The sequence below is a fragment of the Salmo salar genome, chromosome ssa20 (genome assembly GCF_905237065.1).
Source record: "Salmo salar chromosome ssa20, Ssal_v3.1, whole genome shotgun sequence".
Lineage (NCBI taxonomy): Eukaryota > Metazoa > Chordata > Actinopteri > Salmoniformes > Salmonidae > Salmo > Salmo salar.
The window spans coordinates 27,170,099-27,197,825 of record NC_059461.1 but is presented as its reverse complement, the minus strand read 5'-3'; the positions used below and the strand labels follow the sequence as shown (position 1 = coordinate 27,197,825).

Below are 27,727 nucleotides of genomic sequence, written 5' to 3'. Positions count from 1 at the left end.
TTAAATAAAAGCTTTGGGTTGCATGTTGGAACATTCAACAGTGTGAGGGTATCCATCTTTCTTTCATTACTTTACTATTTGTACCCTGCACCTGAAAAGAACAGGATGTGCATACACAATGCTTCTGAACTGAACTTTAAATAAAAGCCATCAAAAGCTAGATTTGGAAGATATGAGTATGATGATTCAGAAAACGGATGACAGAAAGATAACGGCTTTACATTGGACTGGGACTTGAGAGTGGGAACCAGGCTGCTCAGCGTTTTGAAGCCAATGTTGATGTTAAAGCGCCTCTTCTGTTCAGCAGTGATGTGGGTCACCCTACGGCTCTGGAACAGATAGGGAGGAGAGACAAGTGTCATCACAATGATCAGTGTCCACAACGCTTCTACGGCAGGCACACTCACCGGACCTGCTTGAAAAAGCTGAATTTATACACAGTCAAAGAAACGCACACAGAGACAGAGAGAGAAGCAGGCAGGTGTGTGGGCTGATGATACCTGGTTGGACTCGTTCTTAGAGAGGGCTGTGCTGCTGCTGCTGAGGGGAGACTTAGGGCTGGAGACCTGCTCTGACCCACACGGTGACCCCTGACCTGAGCCACGCTCCTCATGCCCTTGGAGACACAGATGATCCAGAGTTGCCAAAAACCATCACAACAAAGACTGCTACACCAGTGAGCACCAACTCACAAAGACAAAATCAATAATGTTATGTAAAGCAGAAGTGCTGTAAACATTCCAAAACAATGTGTATGAATGTGTTACCATGCCACATCCTGTATGCATATGTAAAGTTAATGGATCGATAGCTTTTGTTAGACAGTAGGAACGTACCCTCTGACACTTGACTGAGGTTAGTGTACATACAACAGAAAAAGTAAGGGCATGGCGTATGTCACTCACCAGTACAGTCCTCTTTATTGATAATGAGCTGGGGAGACTTCGGAGTCTGTGGAAGGATATGAAATCCAGGAGCCTGAGAGAGAGAGAAGAGAGAGAGAGAGAGAAAGATGGGAAGAAATAAAACACAAATGAAATGAAAATGAACTTACATAAAACTGGGTTCAGTGTAAAGTAAGGCAGGCCCGTGAGAGCAGTCACGGTCTTACCCTTGATAGGCTTGAGGAGGCGATGACCACGCCAGTTGAGGGAACCACGTCTGCTTTCAGGGGAGTTGGAGTAACAATCACTGCACTGGTATGCCCTGGGAAGGGGGCTGAGACAGCAAAATATTTGACATTACAACATCACAGAATAAAAGCTAATTTTCTCTCATTTATTTTATCTCTAATATTGAGCTTGGATATCATTGATGATCTTTGCTAGGATCATTTGGGCTCAATTGCTTGCAAATATTGACTAGGTTTCATTCAGTTTTTCATTACAATAGTGACTGACTATAAAAATGACAAACAGTATTGCCACCTTGTGGTGTGATCACAATATGAGATAGCTCTCTAGTGAAGCAGTAATCCCCCACTTCAATAAATGGTAGTGTTTTGGGAGTAGAACATGCTAGGCATGCATTAATTCAATATTAGATGCAATATTCAAATCAATACACCATTCTCATCCATCAACAATGAAATAGTTTGGGATGTGATTAACTCACTTGTTAGGATGAGGTGAGATGAGGGGATGGGGTTGGCAGGAACTATCCTTTGCACATGGCATGTCTTTTTGCTGGAGCAAGAAGGCTGGATGGGTCTGGGCAGGGCGAAAGTCTGGGGGTGTTGGAGGGGGATGGCAGGTGAGGGTGCCAGGGGCTGGAGGGGGGTGGTGGTGGTGGTGGAGGAGTCCGGGTTAAGGAGCTAAGCTCAGAGCCCTGACTGAAGGTGGTGGCAGCCTCACTGGGTGTAACAGTGGAGGAGGCAGTGTGTGTGATGACAGATGGGGGTGGGGAACCGTCCAGGCTTGTGGCATCGTCCACGGGTGGGGGGGCTACTGATGTTGCTGTGACAGCACCTTGGCATGGCTGGGTGTGTGGCAGTGTGGGAGGGGCTGAGGGTTGCATGAGGGAGGAGCCTCCAGCCTGACCACTAGGGGGCCCTGGCGCAGTGAACAGAGGCATGTAGTTCTGTACATAGGAGGAACCTTCACCGGTCCCACTGGTTTGATTGGCCATGAGGGAGGAGATAGGCAGGGGGGCTGGGGAGACGAGTCTGTGGTCATGACTGATGGACGGTAGGTCAGCTGAGAGGTGCATGGAAGAGAGAAGCTGGCCCTGTCAAGTCACAAGGACAGGAGAAAAGAAAGCACATTTATAATGTTATCAATTAGTCAAATTATGTGAAAACATCTAAGAATAAAGGCAGGAGTGTGTTAGTTCTGGGGGTATGTTAGGGCTGAGGTTCACAGTGACTGGGCCTAGGGTTTACCTGGGATTGAGAGCTGCTGCTGGGTAGAGGAGTGACGGATGAGGCAGTGAGGGAAGCAGAGGGGAAGATGGGCTGACGGAGGCTGTGAAATAAGTCTGGGAGAAGTCTCTAGGTTAGTTAGAATTAGTATAACATCCACTCCACCAACATAAGTGTTAGGATATGCCACCTGCTGTATTACAGTCAACTGCATGGGACTAAGAGGTTCGGCAGACTTTACTCAACGATTCGGAGCACAACGCAGTACGTGAATGTTTTTTGGTCACAAAATGGGTGGCCTATGGCGCTTGCAACGCAGATTTTCTCTGCTCAAATTTTGAGAGGGAACGTATTATTTCTTCCGTCACGGTGCGGGTACTGTTGTGTAGATAGGGAGGCTGTATTTTACCAACAAACTTGCTTGGTTGAAACATTTATTTTGGTCCTCTTTCTCTTCTGGCACAATGTTGTTTCACAAAAGAATGAACTCTACATTATAAATTTAAACTACTCGAAAAAAAATAAGCAACAGTAGCTAGGTTTCTAACCAATTGGCGGAAATATGCACATTTTCCCACCAGTAGTGTTTTTCCACCAAACGGACTTAATGCAGACAAAAAAATCAGCGTGTCAGGTAGTGCACACAAAATCTTTTTTTTTGCTTAAGTTTTCATGTATTGAATAAAACTAAAAAAGGTTCAATGTGTTCCATCGCATTTTCAACTCTATCGACAGTTTTGTCACAAAAACTTGCATTAACTAGCAAATGTGACTATTTAGGTCTTGGCAGGTGTGCTCTAGCCAACAGCTAGAGCAGGTAGGCTAGTCTACATGATGAGATTATTATGGATAAGAGCAAGAATATTTGTATTTGTCAAACGCCAGTCAAGCATCGATCATCATGTCACCAGAATAAGGAGCTCGGTATTTATTAGAAAAGAGCATCAAGCTCATCACTGTGCACTTTCACCACCCTGTGAAGTTCATTATAACTTATTTCATCTCTAGCCTAATAAACTGCTCGGTTTCCCGAGTCATAGGACCACAAACCATATCATCGTGTGACTCCAAGTTAATTTCGATATGATAGTTATTATATCAATATTTGCGCTTAAGCCCCCTAAGGTTGATATCCGCACCCCCGAGGAAATGTAATTAGCATAATATAAAAAATCCCTGTAAAAATCAGTCAGTTTAAGCTAGAGATATGTTTTTTTTTTTTTTTTTTTTACATGGGATGTGTCTCATTCCAACACATCCGCCTATGTCGCACTTCCGCATCAGCAGTGAAAGGTGACAGAGCTAGAGCTGTGAGACATCCCAAAGATCCGTCTTCTCACAAAATCGGCTATAGCGTTCGAACGGTTTGGCCTATAAACCCTCTGTGGAAAGATGAGACGCTCACGAACACTATCGTGTTCTCCGTTTTTCTCTACGACCCCCACAAGAGTCTTGGGATTCGTCTGAAGTAGGTACGGCTGATTTGTCAACTTCTGTCTGTAGCATCCAGACAGTATGGGTTAAACACTGTGCACAGATGGGACTCTCACGAAAATCTACATGCCGGTTGTCTCGCTCTAGGATGCCCAGGCTCGTCTGAAGGTCCCACGGTACCAGGCTGATTTTTTTATTTTTATGGAAGTACACACACACACACACACACACACACACACACACACACACACACACACACACACACACACACACACACACACACACACACACACACACACACACACACACACGTGTATGTGGACACCCCTTCAAATTAGTGGATTCAACTAGTTCAGCCACAGCCGATGCTGACAAGTGTATAAAATTGAGCACACAGCCATGGAATCTCAATAGACAAACATTGGCAGCAGAATGGCCTTACTGAAGAGCTCAGTGACTTTCAAAGTTGCACCGTCATAGGATGCCATCTTTCCAACAAGTCAGTTCGTCAAATTTCTGCCCTGCTAGAGCTGCCCCGGTCAACTGCAAGTGCTATTATTGTAAAGTAGAAACGTCCTGGAGCAACAACGGCTCAGCCGCGAAATGGTAGGCCACACAAGCTCACAGAACGGGATCGTCGAGTGCTGAAGCGCATACAAATTGTCTGTCCTCGGTTGTAACTAGAGTTCGACCGATTATGATTTTTCAACGCCGATACCGATTATTGGAGGACCGCTTTTTTTTTTTTTTTTTGTAATAATGACAATTACAACAATACTGAATGAACACTTATTTTAACTTAATATAATACATCAATAAAATCAATTTAGCCTCAAATAAATAATGAAACATGTTCAATTTGGTTTAAATAATGCAAAAACAAAGTGTTGGAGAAGAAAGTAAAAGTGCAATATGTGCCATGTCAGAAAGCTAACATTTAAGTGCCTTGCTCAGAACATGGGAACATATGAAAGCTGGTGGTTCCTTTTAACATGAGTCTTCAATATTCCCAGGTAAGAAGTTTCTGGTTGTAGTTATTATAGGAATTATAGGACTATTTCTCTCTATACAATTTGTATTTCATATACCTTTGACTATTGGATGTTCTTATAGGCACTTTAGTATTGCCAGTGTAACAGTATAGCTTTCGTCCCTCTCCTCGCTCCTACCTGGGCTCAAACCAGGAACACATCGACAACAGCCACCCTCAAAGCAGCGTTACCCATGCAGAGCAAGGGGAACAACCACTCCCAAGTCTCAGAGCGAGTGACGTTTGAAACGCTATTAGCGCGCACCCGCTAACTAGCTAGCCATTTCACATCGGTTACACCAGCCTAATCTTGGGAGTTGACAGGCTTGAAGTCATAAACCGCGCAATGCATTGCGAAAGCTGCTGGCAAAACGCAGTGAAGTGCTGTTTGAATGAATGCTTACGAGCCTACTGGTGCCTACCACCGCTCAGTCAGACTGCTCTATCAAATCATAGACGTAATTATAATATAATAAACACACAGAAATACGAGCCTTAGGTCATTAATATGGTCGAATACGGAAACTATCATCTCGAAAACAAAATGCTTTTTTCTTTCAGTGAAATACGGAACCGGTCCGTATTTTATCTAACGGGTGGGATCCCTAAGTCTAAATATTCCTGTTACATTGCACAACCTTCAATGGTATGTCATAATTACGTAAAATTCTGGCAAATTAGTTCGCAACGAGCCAGGCAATGAACGCAAGAGCAGTGACACAATTTCATGTTAGCAGGCAATAGTAAGTAAATATGCAGGTTTAAAAATATATACTTGTGTATTGATTTTAAAGAAAGGCGTTGATGTTTATGGTTAGGTACATTGGTGTAACGACAGTGCTTTTTTCGCAAATGCGCTTGTTAAATCACCCGTTTGTCGAAGTAGGCTGTGATTCGATGAGAAATTAACAGGCACCGCATCGATTATATGCAACGCAGGACACGTTAGATAAACTAGTAATATCATCAACCATGTGTAGTTAACTAGTGATTATGTTAAGATTGATAGTTTTTTATAAGATAAGTTTAATGCTAGCTAGCAACTTACCTTGCTTCTTGCTGCCCTCGCGTAACAGGTAGTCAGCCTGCCATGCAGGCTCCTCGTGGAGTGCAATGTAAGGCAGGTGGTTAGAGCATTGGACTAGTAACCAGAAGGTTGCAAAAACGAACCCCCTAATCCCTCCTGAACAAGGCAGTTAACTCCCGTTCCTAGGCCGTCATTGAAAATAAGAATGTGTTCTTAATCTGACTTGCCAAGTTAAATAAAGGTGAAAAAAAAACAAACAAAAAAAATTCGGTGGCCAAAAATACTGATTACCGATTGTTATGAAAACTTGAAATCGGCCCTAATTAAATCGGCCATTCCGATTAATCGGTCGACCTCTAGTTGCAACACACTACCAAGTTCCAACCTGCCTCTGGAAGCAACATCAGCACAAGAACCATTCGTCAGGGACCTTCATGAAATGGGTTTTCAATGCCAAACCGCCGCAAACAAGCCTAAGATCACCATGCACAATGCCAAGCGTCAGCTGGAGTGTTGTAAAGCTTGCCGCCATTAGACTCTGGAGCAGTGGAAATGCCTTCACTGGAGAGATGAATCACGCTTCACCATCTGGCAGTCCAACGGATGAATGTTGGTGTGGCGGATGCCAGGAGAAAGCTACCTGCCCGAATGCATGGTGCCAACTGTAAAGTTTGGTGGTGGAGGAATAATGGTCTGGGGATGTTTTATGATGATTTGGGCTAGGCCCCTTAGTTCCAGTGAAGGGACATCTTAACATTACAGCATAAAATGACATTCTAGACGATACTGTGCTTCCAACTTTGTGGCAACAGTTTGGGGAAGGCCCTTTCCTGTTTCAGCATGACAATGCCCCTGCGAATAAAGTGAGGTCCATACAGAAATGGTTTGTCAAGATCGGTGTGGAAGAACTTGACTGGCCTGCACAAAGCCCTGACCTCAACCCCACCGAAGACCTTCGGGATGAATTGGAATGCCGACTGCGAGCCAGACCTAATCGCCCAACATCAGTGCCCGACCTCACTAATGCTCTTGTGGCTGTATGGAAGCAAGTCCCCACAGCAATGTTCCAACATCTAGTGGAAAGCCTTCCCAGAAGAGTGGAGGCTGTTATCGCAAACGGGGGACCAACTCCATATTAATGTCCATGATTTTGTAATGAGATGTTCGACGAGCAGGTATCCACATACTTTTGGTCATGTAGTGTATATATGGAGACTGTTTAGTGCTAAAAATAAGGGGCCAAAAAAACACTTCCTTTAGATTTTTTGTTGGGGGGGAACAACACTACATATTGTTCCATGTAGTGAATCTGTTATTCAATGTGTTTATATGGGATAATAACAGTTTTTAATAAAATAATAGTAAAATAATAGCTTAGACGTATAATTTAAAAACGTTTCCACCTCTATTTCTCGCATAAAATTGTACCGAAACTTCCTGTTTCCATCACAGCTGTGGTGATTTATTTTTTTATACGGTATGACATATATGGTGTTCCCAAGAACACTAAGGTAACCTGCCTAAATGACTACCTACCCGTAGCACTCACGTCTGTAGCCAAGTAGTACTTTGAAAGACTGGTCACGGCTCATTATCCCAGAAACCCTAGACCCACTCCAATTTGCATACCGCCCAAACAGATCCACAGACGATGCAATCTTTATTGCACTCCACACTGCCCTTTCCCACCTGGACAAAAGGAACACCGATGTGAGAACGCTACTCATTGACTAAAGCTCAGCGTTCAACACCATAGTGTCCTCAAAGCTCATCACTAAGCTCAGGACCCTGGGACTAAACACCTCCCTGTGCAACTGGATCCTGGACTTCCTGATGGGCCACTCTCAGGTGGTAAAGGTAGGTAACAACACATCCGCCACACAGGGGTGCGTGCTCAGTCCCCTCCTGTACTCCCTACTCACTCATGACTGCACGGCCAGGCACAACTCCAACACCATCATTAAGTTTGCAGATGACAACAGTGGTAGGCGTGATCACCGACAACAACCAAACAACCCATAGGGAGGTCAGAGACCTGGCCGTGTGGTGCCAGGACAACAACCTCTCCCTCAACGTGATCAAGACAAAGGAGATGATTGTAGACTACAGGAAAAAGAGGACCGAGTACGCCCCCATTTTCATTGACAGGGCTGTAGTGGAGCAGGTTGAGAGCTTCAAGTTCCTTGGTGTCCACATCACCAACAAACTAACAAGGTTCAAGCACACCAAGACAGTCGTGAAAAGGGCACAACCAAAACCTATTCCCCCTCTGGAGACTGAAAAGATTTGGCATGGGTCCTCAGATCCTTAAAAGGTTCTACAGCTGCACCATTGAGAGCATCCTGACTGGTTGCATCACTGCCTGGTATGGCAATTGCTCGGCCTACAGAGGGTAGTGCGTACGGCCAAGTACATCACTGGGACCAAGCTTCCTGCCATCTAGGACCTCTACACCAGCCGGTGTCAGAGGAAGGCCCTAAGAATTTTCAAAGACTCCAGCCACCCTATTCATACTGTTCTCTCTGCTACCGCACAGCAAGCTGTACCGGAGCGCCAAGTCTGGGTCCAAGAGGCTTCTTAACAGCTTCTACCCCCAAGCCATAAGACTCCTGAACATCTAATCAAATGGCTACCCAGACTATTTGCATTGCCCCGTCTCCTCTTTTACACTGCTGCTACTCTCTGTTCTTATCATCTATGCATAGTCACTTTAATAACTCTACCTACATGTACATATTACCTCAACTAACCGGTGCCCCCGCACATTGAGACTGTACCGGTACCCCCGTGTATAGACTCGCTATTGTTATTTTACTGCTGTTCTTTAATAACTTGTTACTTTTACTTCTTATTCTTACAATTTTTTTATGAAAGAAAAGTAACTGCATTGTTGGTTAGGGGCTTGTAAGTAAGCATTTCACTGTAAGGTCTACAGCCGTTGTATTCGGCGCATGTGACTAATACAATTTGATTTGATTTACTCGCATAAAAACAGTGGATGGAAACGTGGATAGTGTTGCTATAAATCCATGAATACAAAAGTGATGAAAGCATAACCGCCGTTCCTTGATCTGACCTATACAGTGGGGGAAAAAAGTATTTGATCCCCTGCTGATTTTGTACGTTTGCCCACTGACGAAGAAATGATCAGTCTATAATTTTAATGGTAGGTTTATTTGAACAGTGAGAGACAGAATAACAAAAAAATCCTAAAAAACGCATGTCAAAAATGTTATAAATTGATTTGCATTTTAATGAGGGGAATAAGTATTTGACCCCTCTGCAAAACATGACTTAGTACTTGGTGGCAAAACCCTTGTTGGCAATCACAGAGGTCAGACGTTTCTTGTAGTTGGCCACCAGGTTTGCACACATCTCAGGAGGGATTTTGTCCCACTCCTCTTTGCAGATCTTCTCCAAGTCATTAAGGTTTCGAGGCTGACGTTTGGCAACTCGAACCTTCAGCTCCCTCCACAGATTTTCTATGGGATTAAGGTCTGGAGACTGGCTAGGCCACTCCAGGACCTTAATGTGCTTCTTCTTGAGCCACTCCTTTGTTGCCTTGGCTGTGTGTTTTGGGTCATTGTCATGCTGGAATACCCATCCACGACCCATTTTCAATGCCCTGGCTGAGGGAAGGAGGTTCTCACCCAAGATTTGACGGTACATGGCCCTGTCCATCGTCCCTTTGATGCGGTGAAGTTGTCCTGTCCCCTTAGCAGAAAAACACCCCCAAAGCATAATGCTTCCACCTCCATGTTTGACTGTGGGGATGGTATTCTTGGGGTCATTGGCAGCATTCCTCCTACTCCAAACACGGCGAGTTGAGTTGATGCCAAAGAGCTCCATTTTGGTCTCATCTGATCACAACACTTTCACCCAGTTGTCCTCTGAATCATTCAGATGTTCATTGGCAAACTTCAGACGGGCATGTATATGTGCTTTCTTGACCTTGCGGGCGCTGCAGGATTTCAGTCCTTCACGGCGTAGTGTGTTACCAATTGTTTTCTTGGTGACTATGGTCCCAGGTGCCTTGAGATCATTGACAAGATCCTCCCGTGTACTTCTGGGCTGATTCCTCACCGTTCTCATGATCATTGCAACTCCACGAGGTGAGATCTTGTATGGAGCCCCAGGCCGAGGGAGATTGACAGTTCTTTTGTGTTTCTTCCATTTGCGAATAATCGCACCAACTGTTGTCACCTTCTCACCAAGCTGCTTGGCGATGGTCTTGTAGCCCATTCCTGCATTGTGTAGGTCTACAATCTTGTCCCTGACATCCTTGGAGAGCTCTTTGGTCTTGGCCATGGTGGAGGGTTTGGAATCTGATTGATTGATTGCTTCTGTGGACAGGTGTCTTTTATACAGGTAACAAACTGAGATTAGGAGCACTCCCTTTAAGAGTGTGCTCCTAATCTCAGCTTGTTACCTGTATAAAAGACACCTGGGAACCAGAAATCTTTCTGATTGAGAGGGGGTCAAATACTTATTTCCCTCATTAAAATACAAATCAATTTATAACATTTTTGACATGATTTTTCTGGACTTTTTTGTTGTTATTCTGTCTCTCACTGTTCAAATAAACCTACCATTAAAATTATAGACTGATCATTTCTTTGTCAGTGGGCAAACGTACAAAATCAGCAGGGGATCAAATACTTTTTTCCCTCACTGTAGATATTATTTAATTATAAATCGGATTATTTGACATGGGGGAGATGTGGGAAGCTCAAAGGCTAGCTTGCTTGCTTTTTTTAGCAAGCAAGCTGCTAGCGGAGTAGCCTACAGCCGGCACAAAACGAGGTAATGTAAAACACTAAACTTTCATTACATGTAGCTATTAATCAAATATGCAGGTGTTTCTCTTAGAAATGAGCTAACACTGGTGATGATGTTCTATTTCATTTCTAGTCGATCTACAACACCATATGAATCATGACCTTTCCTGGTCAGGTGATATGAGCAGAATTGCAAATTAAAAAGTCAAGCTATTCGGGGGTCTAGGAACACATGGATGGGGGAGGGTATCATTTTACCAAAAGGTGCACGTTGCCCCCCCAAAAAAATATGACTTCACCCAAGCGAACACACAGTAAATGATGGAGTGATCTGTGGATCGGCCTTAACATGGTGCTCCGAGGTCCTGTTAAAGTTTGTGCACTGTGCAAGTGACATTATTTTGGAGTTTGTCGCTGTGGTAGAGTGCATTGTCATTACCTTGCAATGGCTCAAAGGAGTCCATAAAGTCCAGGTTGGGCTGTAGGGGGATGAGTCCAGGCTGGATCATGTCTGCGTTCCCTGCATGAGCTATGGGGAACAGGTGGACACGGATGGGGTGTGAAAAAAAAGTTGTTGAAAAGCAAATCGATTTTTCCAATAGATCTGGTTGAAGGAAGGCTTGGGTGGATCTGAGTAAATAGAAACAGGCTTGGTGTATGGAATGGGATGTTGGTGGCGGGCCCTCACCTATCTCTCTCGGATTGGGCCAGGCCATGGGCTGGTGGGAGGCCAGCGTGGAGAAGAGTGTGTCAGAAAACTCTGACATCAGCACGTCCATGTCAAAGAGTGGGTCCATCTCCATGGGGACAGGTGACTCACGGCTTTTGCGAGCAACTCGGCGCACGGCCATTTCCTCATCCTGACAAAGGGACACACGGAATGTGTCTGGAAAGATCTCCCCAAACAGCAAAAACTGCTCCTCTGGCCCCTTAGGGTGTTCAAAATGCAACAAGCCAGCCAGTCAGTTACACAAAAAACATGCAGTGCACATACTGTACAAACCATATCAAATCATAGAACTAATCTATTTAACAGTTATGAAACATGCAGACTACATACTTAAATTGATTAAATTCAGCCTCTTCAATAAAACACATGCCTCATAACAATCCAAATACAGACCAAGCAGTGTTTGTTTGCACAATTGAAGTAGGGGGGGTGTAACTTGTAACATGTCAAAGTAATAGGAATGTGGATCTGTGTTTGTGTTTTTACTTTGATTTTGTTGTTTTTCAAAATTTCTGTTTTCACATTTCTTAAGGACTCTTGGAAGACTAGCCCTTGGTGGGCTAAAAGAGATCCTAATAGCATAAATCAAATCAACATAGCCTATAGCTTTCCTACCCACGTGTAGTATATGTATTCTTTGTGCATTAATGGCCTATTCTTTATTTTATTCTTTGTCATTTTCACAGATGTCAGATGTAGTGATTATTTGGGTGTTACCCTTAGTTTTTCACTCGCGCTACTTTATTACCTAATTTGAATTGAGGCAGCACACAAGAAGGCATACCTTGAGAAGGCTTGAGAGATCGTCATCCTTGTGCTTCTGTAACTGTGACAAATTGGAAAATCAATGTTATGTGGCAGATTCATATAATGACATAAAATTATAACATGGAGTAGAGCATAGTAAATGTAATACATTCATCAACTGGTTGCCTCACCATCCAGTTAAAGCAACTGACAAGAACCTAATATAGGCCTAATGCTGCTCAGTCATGAACATTAGCCAACTTTGTTTAATTGGTACTTTAATAAATGTTATTATTTTTATTTAAAGGCACAATCTGGCAATAACAATATCCATTACCCTACCCTTTTCTTGAAATATGTCCTCCACTTGTGATACTCTCGAATTACAATTTCAATTCTTCTTTTCCAATATTTCCCCTCTGTGGCTATTGCCTATGGAAGACAAAGGGAGAGGGAGAAAATAATGTGGGGATTGGTTTAAGTGGTAAACAGTAAGGAGAGGAGAGAGACAGAGTGGAACAGAGGAGAGGAAAAAAAATCTTATGATAGATTATGAAGAGGGACATGCAAAGGAGCTAAACGATACATACGGGATAAAAAAAGTGGTCACAGAGAAGAGTTTGGTTAATAGGGTGGAGCAGTGGTATGGTAGTGCTGCATATTATTTTCTGTGATTTTGTTATTGCCGGGGCGGCAGGTAGCCTAGTGGTTAGAGTGTTGGGCCAGTAACCGAAAGGTTGCTAGATCGATTCCCCGAGCTGACAATGTCAAAATGTAATACTGCCCTGAACAAGGTAGTTAACCCACTGTTCCTAGGCAGTCATTGTAAATAAGAATTTGTTCTTAACTGACTTGCCTAGTTAAATAAAGGTTAAATAAAAAAAATATCCCCCAATCCACTGCCCTTTCTTACCTCTGCCGGACGATGGTCCTCTATGTCCATGGTACCATCCAGAGGAGTGACAAAATGGCAGACAGGGTTGTCTCGCTTCTCCACATCTGTAGAGTAGAACACATGCAAGAGCTACCAGTTGAGCAAAAATAACACACCACCTATACTGACATAGTAGTGAATAACTGTACTGTACACTCACATTTTTTCATTTGCTCACATTGTACATAGACTTATTTTTCTACTGTATTATTGACTGTATGTTTGTTTTACTCCATGTGTAACTCTGTGTTGTTATATGTGTCGAACTGCTTTGCTCTATCTTGGCCAGGTCGCAGTTGTAAATGAGAACTTGTTCTCAATTTGCCTACCTGGTTAAATAAAGGTGAAAATAAAAATAAAAAAGACTATACTTCTCAATCATAAGGGGATTCAAGTGCCATTCAGTGGCTCTGCAGACCCAACCCTGGAGCAATCGTTAAATCAAATATTTCTTTCAGCCAAGTTAAACCTGGCATTTATACTATGTTACAACAGTGAGATTGCTGTTTTTAGTGAGAGACAATAGAATATGAAGCATTACATTGCATGTACCAGGCCCTCCAGATAGCGTTGTTGAGCCGAATCTTGTCTCTCCACAGCAGCTTTAGGCCTTTGAAGTTCTTCCATTTTGGTGACACTAACTTGCCGCTGAAAAGGCAGAAGATAACACAAGCCTCTTAATGACCTACTCAAGCGGGAGAGGTGCAGATTGGCAAAATGAAGAGGTGATTTTAACAGTTAGGTAACCTCAAACTGATCAGGTTCCTGGGGTCGGCAGGTAACCTAGCAGTTAAGAGCGTTGGGCCAGTAACCAAAAGGTGGCTGGTTCGAATCCCTGAGCCAACAAGGTGGAAAAATGTATCGTTCTGCCCTTGACCAAGGCAGTTAACCGCCAACAACAACCGCTCCCCGGGCACTGATGACGTGGATGTCGATTAAGGCAGCCCCCCCCCAGCATGCAGAGCGGTTGGGTTAAATGTGGAAGACACATTTTGGTTGAAAGCATTCATTCAGTTGTGCAACTGACTAGGTATCCCCGTTCCTTTTTCCCCTTTTCCTAGAACAATTGTGGAAGTCACCCCTGATTTCAGACAGCTCAACACTATGCTAAGTGAAGGCTACAGGGATGCCTTGACAGTAGACACATCATTTTGATGACCTTGATTCAAACAATATTTAGCGTATTTAAATTACTTTCAATATACATGTTTTGTATATGATTATTTTTTATAACATATTTTAGGAAATACACTTGGTAAGTATTGGCATGTATTTGAAAATCTTAAAATACGGTGCATTTTTATATACAAATAAATACTCCCATGCATTTGAAACCAGGTCTGTTTGTTATTTCATAAAATGTATTTAGAATAAGTATTTTAATAGGAAATTATTTGAAAATACTTCCAATAGAAGTAGTTGAAGAGTTGGTCCACATGATTTGAACATACAAAAAATACACAGAAAAAAAGTAGGCCTATTTAAAGAACAAATAATCAAATACACATGTATTTGAACCCAGGTCTGAACATAACACCTACATCCATAAAGGGACTAAAGCGTTGTTCACACTGGCAGTTAGAATGTTTTTTGCATATCCGATTCTGATCTTTTTCCTGCAGTCTGAACTGCCAAAATATCTATGGAATTGGATACTTCAAGACACATTTCAAACCACATTCATAGGGGGATTTGAAATCAGATACAAAATCAGATTCATGGCCATGCGACTTGTGTCTGAACAGTTGAATCTGATTTATTTGCCCTCGTGTTTTTTAGACTGTTATTTGGCATATCTTGTTGCTTGCTAGTTACTCTGTTGACAGATTGGCAAGAACATGTGGTAGCTAAATAGCAATTGTTAATTGTTTACAATGAACTTAGTGAATGTGTGCTAGCAAACTAAACTAGTTGACTGTTGTGGTTATCCAAAAATAACTTATTTTGAAAGTTGGATCATCTTATCTTTTGAAGCTTTAAAAAAGTGTTTTTACACTACGATTTCGAACATTCAAAGCAACTGGGAAACTTCCATGGCAGGCATTGTTGTCACCTTAGCTTGCTACACAACAACAACTTCTGAGTGAGAGGAAGCACGAGCACCACCCCCAAATCAGCTGCCACAGAACACACACCCGCCATTACCGTGACAACTAGCGTAGCCATGTCAGCAAATGACTACAGTCAACACACAAATCCGATTTGGTCACTGGCTGTTTGGACAAACAAAACTGATTTGAGCATTAAGGCCTGCAGTGTGAACAAGGCTTAAGTAGGCCACCGTTGACAGTGACAATAGTGAGAGGCAGAGAGCTTAGGTGAGGCAATGACAAAGCAGTGGAGGTATTAGCATGTCCTATATATCAAGAACAACTTGTATCTCAAAAGGATCTAACAGTATTTTCACATTAGGCCTATATGATCTGTTGTCTTTGACTGTAATGAAGGAAATCTGCGCCATAGAATGACATGATGCTTAAACTTAATAAATCATAGCATATGCCAAGAGGGACTACCTAACCCCAAATGAGGGATCAAATAGATCCCTTTCGGTGTTTGCAAACATTACCGCACGAGGGGACGCGTGCAAGTTGGTGGCAGAACAAGGGTGAGCTCTCATAGAATGCCAGCAAAAAAAATACTCCATTTACATGTTGCATATGGGTGCATTTCACACTACTTCTGGATTATAATTGGATTTTAATGCTCGTATGAATGTCCTGCTTAATATAATGTTTGTGTCATAATTACAAATCAACTGCATTATACTTTATCTTTTTAAACACTTAAACTTCAACCAGTAAAATGGTTCTTTGGCTAGTTTTGCTACAGCCTATATCAATGAGCGTTAGCATTCTAGCTAACAACTGCTGCATCCAAAAAAGTTATTTTTGCAAAGACCAAACATAATCTAAGCGACTGTTCAAGTAAGATTTTTTGTAAATATTCTAAGTGTATGAGAACCGCAACAAGTTTTTTTGTTTACAAGTAATAGAAACTTAAAATCTAGGCTGTGTTGAATAGGCGCAGATGGTGATGGCTTTCTTACTCCAAGAGTCGCACGCATCTATGCGTGACGTCAGTGTATTGTGTACTGCAAAAGGGTCTATACTGTTCTACTTCAAGCAACCACAACGTTATTATGGCCGTGTCCACATAAAACTTTTAGCAGACGATAGCACACTGCCTAGTAATATAATCTGTTTACTGTAAGTAATGGGCAGTTCATAGGGCTGAGGCGAACCAAGGAAGACAAACTATCAACAGGACAAGAAAAACAAGAAACCGGACATTCAATTTGAAGGACACGTTGTTAATGGCCAGTGTTTAGCTAGCCTAACCTATATCAAATGACCCAATGGGCATAGACTCAAACTACAGGGCCTTCAGAAAGTATTCACACCCCTTGTCATTTTCCACATTTTGTTGTGTTAACTCCCAAATTTAAAATAGATTAAATTGAGATTTGTCATCACTGGCCTACACACAATACCCCATAATGTCAAAGTGGAATTATGTTTTTACAAATTAATAAAAAATAAAAAGCTGAAATGTCTTGAGTCAATAAGTATTCAACCCCTTTGTTATGGCAAGTCTAAATAAGTTCAGGAGTAAAAATGTGCTTAGTAAGTTACATGGACTCACTCTGTGTGCAATAATAGTGTTTAACATGATTTTTGAATGACTACCTCATGTCTGTAACCTACACAGGTCCTGGTCAGTCCCTGGATGGGAGACCAGATGCTGCTGGAAGTGGTGTTGGAGGGCCAGTACGAGGCACTCTTTCCTCTGGTCTAAAAAATATCCCAATGCCCCAGGGTACTGCCCTGTGTAAGGTGCCGTCTTTAGGATGGGACATTAAACGGGTGTCCTGACTCTGAGGTCATTAAAGATCCCATGGCACTTATTGTAAGTCTAGGGGTGTTAACCCCGGTGTCCTGGCTAAATTCCCAATCTGGCCCTCAAACCATCACGGTCACCTAATAATCCCCAGTTTACAATTGGCTCATTCATCCCCCTCCTCTACCCTGTAAGTATTCCCCAGGTCGTTGCTGTAAATGAGAACGTGTTCTCAGTCAACTTACCTGGTAAAATAAAGGATAAATAAAATAAAAAAAACACATACAGATAATAAGGTCCCTCAGTCAAGCAGTGAATTTCAAACACAGATTCAACCACATAGACCAGGGAGGTTTTCCAATGCCTCGCAAAGGGCAACTATTGGTAGATTAAAAAAAATAATAAAAAAAAACAGACTTTGAATATCTCTTTGAGCATGGTGAAGTTATTAATTACACTTTGGACGGTGTATCAATACACCCAGTCAGTACAAAGATACAGGTGTCCTTCCTAAGTTTCCGAAGAGGAAGGAAACCGCTCAAGGACTTCACCATGAGGCCAATGGTGACTTTAATACAGTTAGAGTGATAGGAGAAAACCGAGGATGGATCAACAAACATTGTAGTTACTCCATAATACTAACCTAACTGACAGAGTGAAAAGAATGAAGCCTGTACAGAATACAAATATTCCAAAACATGTATCCTGTTTGCAACAGGGCACTAAAGTAATACTGCAAAAAATTTGGCAAAGTGATTCACTTTTTGTCCTGAATACAAAGTGTTATGCTGGGGGCATATCCAATACAACATTATTGAGTACCACTCTCTATATTTTCAAGCATAGTGGTGAATGCATCATGTTATGGCTATGCTTGTAATCGTTAAGGACTGGAGAGTTTTTCGAGGTAGAAAAAAACCTGTAATGGAGCTAAACACAGGCAAAATCCTAGAGGAAAACCTGGTTCAGTCTGCTTTCCACCAGACACTGGGAGATGAATTCACCTTTCAGCAGGACAACCTTAAACACAAGGCCAAATCTACACTGGAGTTCCTTAGTGGCTGCATTACAGTTTTGACTTAAATCTACTTGAAAATATATGGCAAGACTTGAAAATGGTTGTCTACCAATGATCAACAAACCAATTTGACAGAGCTTGAAGAGTTTTGAAAAGAATAATGGGGAAATTATGCACAATCCAGGTGTGGAAAGCTCTTAGAGACTAACCCAGAAAGACTCTCAGGTGTAATCGCTGCCAAAAGGTGCTTCTACAAAATATTGACTCAGGGGTTTGAATACTTAAGTAAATGAGATATATTTCTGTATTTCATTTTCAATAAATTTGACAACATTTTTAAAAACATGTTTTCACTTTGTCATTGTGGGTTGTTGTGTGTAGATGGGTGAGAATAAAAAAATATTGAATCCATTTTGAATTCAGGCTGTATCACAACAAAATGTGTAATAAGTCAAGGGGTATGAATACTTTATGAAGGTGCTGTATATATTTTGCATAGAAATAACAACTTAATTTGTTCTGCCCCCTGACTGGTGAACAAACAATCAGTGGGTTAAGGACATGTCTTTCCACTGAAGCCAAGATGATGGAGCGGGTGATTCTCACGTAATTGTCATTTTTAAAAGGAGCTCTTTGGATTTCTTGAGAATACATTGACTACCACATTTTCATTTGGAGCAAAAATAGTAAGTTCTAACATCATTATAAATGTTGATTCCAAAGAGTTTAGTTAATGTTTATGTATTTTATAACATTTTTCACAACTGATTGAAATTTCACATAATCACAACACAAAATATCGAGAAAAGAAGAAAAAGTGATGATTTTCCATGTTTATATATATATATATATATATATATATATATATATATATATACACATACATACATACATACATACATACATACATACATATACACATACACACACACATATACACCACAGAGCAAATCTAAGCTAGATATACAGTTGAAGTAGGAAGTTCACATACACTTTAGCGAATTACATTTAAACTCAGTTTTTCACAATTCCTGACATTTAATCCTAGTAAAACGTCCCTGTTTTAGGTCAGTTAGGATCACCACTTAATTTTAAAAACGTGAAATGTTAGAATAATAGTAGAGAGAATGATTTATTTCAGCTTTTATTTCTTTCATCACATTCCCAGTGGGTCAGAAGTTTACATACACTCAATTAGTATTTGGTAGCATTGCCTTTAAATTGTTTAACTTGAGTCAAACGTTTCGGGTAGCCTTCCACAAGCTTCCCGCAATAAGTTGGGTGAATTTTGGCCCATTCCTCCTGACAGAGCTGGTGTAACTGAGTCAGGTTTGTTGGCCTCCTTGCTCGCACACACTTTTTCAGTTCTGCTCACAAATTTTCTATAGGATTGAGGTCAGGGCTTTGTGATGGCCACTCCAATACCATGACTTTGTTGTCCTTAAGCCATTTTGCCACAACTTTGGAAGTATGCTTGGGGTCATTGTCCAATTGGAAGATCCATTTGCGACCAAGCTTTAACTTCCTGACTGATGTCTTGAGATGTTGCTTCAATATATCCACAGAATTTCCCTCCCTCATGATGCCATCTATTTTTTGAAGTGCACCAGTCCCTTCTGCAGCAAAGCACCCCCACAACATGATGCCGCCACCCCCGTTCTTCATGGTTGGGATAGTGTTCAACTTACAAGTCTCCCCCTTTTTCCTCCAAACATAACAATGGTCTTTATGGCCAAACAGTTCTGGTCTGATGAAACAAAAATAGAAGACATTTCTCCAAAAAGTACGATCTTTGTCCCCATGTGCAGTTGCAAACCGTAGTCTGGCTTTTTGGTTTCATGGCGGTTTTGGAGCAGGGGCTGCTTCCTTGCTGAGCGGCTTTTCAGGTTATGTCGAAATAGGTCTTGTTTTACTGTGGATATAGATACTTTTGTACCTGTTTCCTCCAGCATCTTCACAGGATCCTTTGCTGCTGTTCTGGGATTGATTTGCACTTTTCGCACCAGAGTACGTTCATCTCTAGGAGACAGAACGCATCTCCTTCCTGAGTGGTATGACAGCTGCGTGGTCCAATGGTGTTTATACTTGCTTACTATTGTTTGTACAGATGAACGTGGTACCTTCAGGCATTTGGAAATTGCTCCCAAGGATGAACCAGACATGTGGAGGTCTACAATCTTTTTTTCTGAGGTCTTGGCTGATTTCTTTAGATTTTCCCATGATGTCAAGCAAAGAGGCACTGAGTTTGAAGGTAGGCCTTGAAATACATCCACAGGTACCCCTCCAATTGACTCAAATGATGTCAATTAGCTTATCAGAAGCTTCTAAAGCTATGACATAATTTTCTGGAATTTTCCAAGCTGTTTAAAAGGCGCAGTCAACTTAGTGTATGCTAACTTCTGACCCACTGGAATTGTGATACAGTGAATTATAAGTGAAATAATTTGTCTGTAAACAATTTGTGGAAGAATTACTTGTGTCATGCACAAAGTAGATGTCCTACCGATTGCCAAAACTATAGTTTGTTAACAAGAAATTTGTGGAGTGGTTGAAAAACGAGTTTTAATGACTCCAACCTAAGTGTATGTAAACTTCCAACTTCAACTGTAGTAATGAACAAATGACTTATTCGTAAACAAATGTTATTTTGAAGATCTCATTACCGAAAAACAAAGATCTGAATCATGACATTTGTGATAAGTAATATAACGTAAATTATCTTAACACATTTTGCTGGATAACTACCACAATGTAACTCCTAGTGTTTACCTGTACTATTGCAACCTACATTAGATAAACAATTAAACAATGAATTGACAATTATTTAAAGTGTTTCAGTAATGATAAGCAGGTTGCGGAAATGAGAATGAATATTTCGGTAATAAGCATTACTTTTTGACCAAGAAGTTTTAAAAACATAACGAGTATGCAATTAGCTTTTACCTATGAACCGTAAAAGGGTCAATAAAGAATTGTTCTGAAATATGAGGAATGGGGTATGAGCTTCAAGTAAAATGAATTAGAGGTCGACCGATTATGATTTTTCGCCGCCGATACCGATTATTGGCGGGCCGATTAATCGGCCGATCTTTTTATTTTTATTTATTTGTAATAATGACAATTACAACAATACTGAATGAACACTTATTTTAACTTAATATAATACATCAATAAAATCTATTTATCCTCAAATAAATAAAGAAACATGTTCAATTTGGTTTAAATAATGCAAAAACAAAGTGTTGGAGAAGAAAGTAAAAGTGCAATATGTGCCATGTAAAAAAGCTAACGTTTAAGTTCCTTGCTCAGAACATGAGAAAGCTGGTGGTTCCTTTTAACATGAGTCTTCAATATTCCCAGGTGAGATGTTTTAGGTTGTAGTTATTATAGGAATTATAGGACTATTTCTCTCTATATGATTTGTATTTCATATACCTTTGACTATTGGATGTTCTTATAGGCACTTTAGTATTGCCAGTGTAACAGTATAGCTTCCATCCCTCTCCTCAACAACAGCCACCTTCGAAGCATCGTTACCCATGTAGAGCAAGGGGAAACAACTACTCCAAGTCTCAGAGCGAGTGACGTTTGAAACGCTATTAGCGCGCACCCGGCTAACTAGCTAGCCATTTCACATCGGTTACACCAGCCTCATCTTGGGAGTTGACAGGCTTGAAGTCATAAACAGCGCAATGCATTGCGAAGGGCTGCTGGCAAAACGAACGAAAGTGCTATTTTGAATGAATGCTTACGAGCCTGCTGTTGCCTACCATCGCTCAGTCAGACTGCTCTATAAAATCATAGACTTAATTATAACACACAGAAATACGAGCCTTAGTCTTCCCTGTGGCTCAGTTGGTAGAGCATGGTGTTTGCAACGCCACATGGTGTGTGCAATACCAGGGTTGTGGGTTCGATTCCCACGGGGGGCACGTACAACATTTTTTTTTTGAAATGCATGAAATGAAATGTATAAAAAGTATGCATTCACTAATGTAAGTCGCTCTGGATAAGAGCGTCTGCTAAATGACTAAAATGTAAAAATTAATATGGTCGAATCCGGAAACTATCATCTCGAAAAACGTTATTCCTGTTACATTGCACAACCTTCAATGTTATGTCATAATTACGTAGAATTCTGGCAAATTAGTTCGCAACGAGCCTGGCGGCCCAAACTGTTGCATATACCCTGACTGCGTGCAATGAACGCAAAATGACACAATTTCACCTGGTTAATATTGCCTGCTAACCTGGATTTATTTTACTAAATATGCAGGTTTAAAAATATATACTTCTGTGTATTGACTTTAAGAAAGGCATTGATGTTTATGGTTAGGTACAGTCGTGCAACGATTGTGCTTTTTTCGCCAATGCGCTTTTGTTAAATCATCCCCCGTTTGGCGAAGTCGGTTGTCTTTGTTAGGAAGAAATAGTCTTCACAGTTCGCAACGAGCCAGCCGGCCCAAACTGCTGCATATACCCTGACTCTGTTTGCAAGAGAAGTGACACATTTTCCCTAGTTAAAAGAAATTCATGTTAGCAGGCAATATTAACTAAATATGGAGGTTTAAAAATATATACTTGTGTATTGATTTTAAGAAAGGCATTGATGTTTATGGTTGGAGCAATGTCTACCTAAGCGATTATATGCAACGCAGGACAGGCTAGATAAACTAGTAATATCATCAACCATGTGTAGTTAACCTCTTGGGGCTAGGTGGGACGCTAGCGTGCCACCCGTGGTGCACTCCATCAACAGCAGGTGCATTTCAAGAGCGGCAAATTTGAATCCAAATAAATGTCAAAATTCAAATTTTTCAAAAATACAACTATGTTACACCATTTGAAAGATAAACATCTCCTTAATCTAACCACGTTTTACGATTTCAAAAAGGTTTTACGGCGAAAGCATAAATTTAGAGTATGTTAGGACAGTACATTTACAAGAGTTGTGTGTAATGTTTTGTCAAGTCAAAGACAGGGTCACCAAAACCATAAAACCAGCTAAAATGATGCACTAACCTTTTACAATCTCCATCAGATGACACTCCTAGGACATTATGTTAGACAATGCATGCATTTTTAGTTCTATCAAGTTGATATTTATATCCAAAAACAGCGTTTTACTATGGCATTGATGTTGAGGAAATCGTTTCCCTCCAATAACCGGCAGTCAAGTCAGCGTCACAAATTAAATAATTAAAATTAGAAAACATTGGTAAAATATTATATTGTCATTTAAAGAATTATAGATTTACATCTTTTGAACGCAATCAACTTGCCAGATTTAAAAATAACCTTACTGGGAAATCACACTTTGCAATAATCTGAGCACTGCGCCCGGAAAAATACGCGTTGCGATACAGACTAGACGTCATGTTGGGGAGATCTAAAATCGAAAATACTATGTAAATAATCCATTACCTTTGATTCTCTTCATCAGATGTCACTTCCAGGTATCACAGGTCCATAACGAATGTAGTTTTGTTCAAAAAAGCTCATCATTTATGTCCAAAAATCTCCGTCTCGTTAGCACATGATGTAAGCCAGCCGGACTTCTCGTCATGAACGAGGGGAAAAAATATATTTCCGTTCGTTCAAACATGTCAAACGTTGTATAGCATAAATCATTAGGGCCTTTTTTAACCAGAACATGAATAATATTCAAGGTGGACGAATGCATACTCTTTTATAACGTATTGGAACGAGGGTACCCAACATGAACTAGCGCGCCAGGTGTCTAATGGGACATCAACGTTCCATGGCTCTTGTTCGGTCAGATCTCCCTCCAGAAGACTCAAAACACTTTGTAAAGGCTGGTGACATCTAGTGGAAGCAATAGGAAGTGCCAAAATATTCCTAAACCCCTGTGTTTTTCAATGGGATAGGTTTAAAAAGTCAATACAACACATCAGGTATCCACTTCCTGTCAGAAAATGTCTCAGGGTTTTGCCTGCCAAATGAGTTCTGTTATACTCACAGACACCATTCAAACAGTTTTGGAAACTTTAGAGTGTTTTCTATCCATATATAATAAGTATATGCATATTCTAGTTACTGGGTAGGATTAGTAACCAGATTAAATCGGGTACATTTTTTTTATCCAGACGTGCAAATGCTGCCCCCTAGACCCAACAGGTTAACTTCTCTAGGGCCGGCGGGACGAAATCGTCCCACCTACGTAACAGCCAGTGGAATCCTGTGGCGCGTTATTCAAATACCTTAGAAATGCTATTACTTCAATTTCTCAAACACATGACTATTTTACACCATTTTAAAGACAAGACTCTCGTTAATCTAACCACACTGTCCGATTTCAAAAAGGCTTTACAACGAAAGCAAAACATTAGATTATGTCAGCAGAGTACCCAGCCAGAAATAATCAGACACCCATTTTTCAAGCTAGCATATAATGTCACAAAAACCCAGAAGACAGCTAAATGCAGCACTAACCTTTGATGATCTTCATCAGATGACACACCTAGGACATTATGTTATACAATACATGCATGTTTTGTTCAATCAAGTTCATATTTATATCAAAAACCAGCTTTTTACATTAGCATGTGACGTTCAGAACTAGCATACCCCCGCAAACTTCCGGTGAATTTACTAAATTACTCACGATAAACGTTCACAAAAAGCATAACAATTATTTTAAGAATTATAGATACAGAACTCCTCTATGCACTCGATATGTCCGATTTTAAAATAGCTTTTCGGTGAAAGCACATTTTGCAATATTCTAAGTAGATAGCCCGGCATCACAGGGCTAGCTATTTAGACACCCAGCAAGTTTAGCACTCACCAAAGTCAGATTTACTATAAGAAAAATGTTATTACCTTTGGTGTTCTTCGTCAGAATGCACTCCCAGGACTTCTACTTCAATAACAAATGTTGGTTTGGTCCCAAAAATCCATTGTTATATCCAAATAGCGTGGTTTTGTTCGTGCGTTCAAGACACTATCCGAAAGGGTAAAGAAGGGTGACAAAAAAATTCTAAATATTCCATTACCGTACTTCGAAGCATGTCAACCGCTGTTTAAAATCCATTTTTATGCCATTTTTCTCGTAAAAAAGCGATAATATTCCGACCGGGAATCTGCATTTAGGTAAACAGACGAAAGAAAATAAAGCATGGGGTCGACTCGGGCACGCGCCTAAGCCCATTGTCCTCTGATCGGCCACTTGCCAAAAGCGTAAATGTGTTTCAGCCTGGGGCTGCCTCAATATCGTTCAGCTTTTTCCCGGGCTCTGAGAGCCTATGGGAGCCGTAGGAAGTGTCACGTTACAGCAAAGATCCTCAGTCTTCAATAAAAAGAGCCAAGATGAACAACAACTTGTCAGACAGGCCACTTCCTGTACGGAATCTTCTCAGGTTTTTGCCTGCCATATGAGTTCTGTTATACTCACAGACACCATTCAAACAGTTTTAGAAACTTTAGGGTGTTTTCTATCCAAAGCCAATAATTATATGCATATTCTAGTTACTGGGCAGGAGTAGTAACCAGATTAAATCGGGTACGTTTTTTATCCGGCCGTGTCAATACTGCCCCCTACCCCCAACAGGTTAACTAGTGATTATGATTGATTGATTGGTTTTTATAAGTTTAATGCTAGCTAGCAACTTACCTTGGCTTGTTACTGCATTCGCGTAACAGGCAGGCTCCTCGTGGAGTGCAATGTAAAGCAGGTGGTTAGAGCGTTGGACTAGTTAACCGTAAGGTTGCAAGATTGAATCCCTGTGCTGACAAGGTAAAAATCTGTCGTTCTGCCCCTGAACAAGGCAGTTAACCCACCGTTCCTAGGCCGTCATTGAAAATAAGAATGTGTTCTTAACTGACTTGCCTAGTTAAAGGTCTAAAAAAAATATATACATATATAAAAAACTTTTTTTTTTAAATAATACAAAATAAAAAAATACAAATCGGCGTCCAAAAATACCGATTTCCGATTGTTATGAAAACTTGAAATCGGCCCTAATTAATCGGCCATTCCGATTAATCGGGCGACCTCTAAAATGAATTAAGAACAACAATAAATGATCCAAGCGATGAGACTTAAACATCATGATAAAATGAATTAGGATACATTCACAATGTTGGACAATGGTTGTGAATAGGGCTGTTGCGGTAACCGTATTACCGCCACACCGGTGGTCACGAGTCATGAAGGCAGACAAATTCCATGTGACCGTTAAGTCACGGTAATTAGGCTTCTCCAAGCTCTGATGCTGCTGATGGTCATTAGTAGCCTACCAAACTTGCTAACTGCCTGGTAGCACTATTGTCCCTCTAATCAAATGTAATAGAAAATCTAATCAAAGACTTCATGAGAGCCCATGAGCTCATGTTGTGCAACATTTCTTGTAGCCTGTGAGAAAGACCCGATCACGTGATGGAGAGCCATGTGAGTAAGAGGTGTTCCGGAGCGCAGAGCACCCAAGGAGAAGGGCACAACAGCCACTGGACGCAAAAAGGCATGGATTTTTTTTAGGGTGTATTACAGCCACACAAAGGGGATGCTGCTGTGAAATTTGAGGCATTATCAAGTGTTTGTCAAATTGTGAATAAGAGACTGGTAGATTATGTACAGCCTGTTCAAAAAACAAAGCAGAGCTCATACCTTTCAAGCTACTTTTTTTCAAATTAGAGTCGCATCATGCAGCCTTACAATGTATTAAAAATCAAAACATATAGCCCAATGTTTGTAGAACAACTAAAGTTACATTAATCTAGGCTGTATCACATCTGGCCATGATTGGGAGTCCCATAGGGCGGCGCACAATTGGCCTAGCGTCGTCTGGGTTTGGCCAGGGTAGGCCGTCATTGTAAATAAGAATTTGTTCTTAACTGACTTGCCTAGTTAAAAAGGTAAAATTTAAAAAAAAATGAATAAGTCTAAATTAACCATATAGGAGTACCTATTTCTTTGTTGCTAAACCCAATAGCAGCATGTGCACACTCCCTTAAAGAAAAAAAATGGCTTTGAAATAATGGTTATACCATGTAATTATTATTATTTATTTTTTTTACTCAAATCATCACCGCTATCGTACAATGCTGGTTTCATGAGAATCACCCGGGTACACAGTGCACTTGGAAAGGCTGTTATCGCTGCCAAAGGTGCTTCAACAAAGAACTGAGTAAAGTACTGAATTCTTATATAAATGTGATATTTCCGGATTTTTTTATTATTATACATTTGCAAAAATGTATAAAAACAGTTTTTGCTTCTTTCATTATGGGGTATTGCTTGTAGATTGATGAGGGGAAAAAACATTTAATCCATTTTAGGATAAGGATGTAACGTAACAAAATGTGGAAAAAGTCAAGGGGTCTGAATACTTTCCGAATGCACTGTAGCTGCCTAAGCCTGTTGCCTGTGTCCACAAACATAGCCACTGCATGAGGGATCCCTGGGGACACCAGGCTGTAAAACCTCTCCATCTAAGACAGGCTATATGAGGACACTGGCTGCTCCCGATAGACACTCAACTGCCCTACCAATCCCCCCCACCACCCACCCGCAATTGAAAGGCAATACGCTGCTACTGAGCAACGGTGCGGGTGGGTGGGGGATTTATATGCGCTGTGTCATACCATTTGAATGAGTGCCGAGGTTAAGAGAGGACTTGAATGTGGCGGACTGGCACAGTTTAAGGAACCACAACAATTCTGTCAACCTTTTGCACACATAGCAGTTCCACATTGACTGGGTGCGTCTTTAATTGCAGTATGTTGAAAAAGCGGAGTGAGTTTGATTTTATTGTGGTTTCTTCAAGCTATTGTGTTGTAAAAGAGGGTGTAGCTAGATCTACAATGTAGTG

General features: G+C 41.0%; 1 protein-coding gene across 1 annotated transcript in view; it reads right to left on the bottom strand.

The window, feature by feature from the left end:
• mlxip (MLX interacting protein) overlaps window positions 1-27,727 on the bottom strand; it is a 49,410-nt gene that overhangs the window by 8,350 nt on the left and 13,333 nt on the right. Inside the window, 13 exon segments of the mRNA XM_014161332.2 lie at window positions 222-329; window positions 501-616; window positions 906-978; window positions 1,112-1,218; window positions 1,615-1,777; window positions 1,780-2,226; window positions 2,381-2,475; window positions 11,068-11,157; window positions 11,317-11,557; window positions 12,143-12,184; window positions 12,448-12,537; window positions 13,019-13,104; window positions 13,581-13,687. Of these exon segments, the coding sequence (XP_014016807.2) occupies window positions 222-329; window positions 501-616; window positions 906-978; window positions 1,112-1,218; window positions 1,615-1,777; window positions 1,780-2,226; window positions 2,381-2,475; window positions 11,068-11,157; window positions 11,317-11,557; window positions 12,143-12,184; window positions 12,448-12,537; window positions 13,019-13,104; window positions 13,581-13,687 (1,765 nt within the window).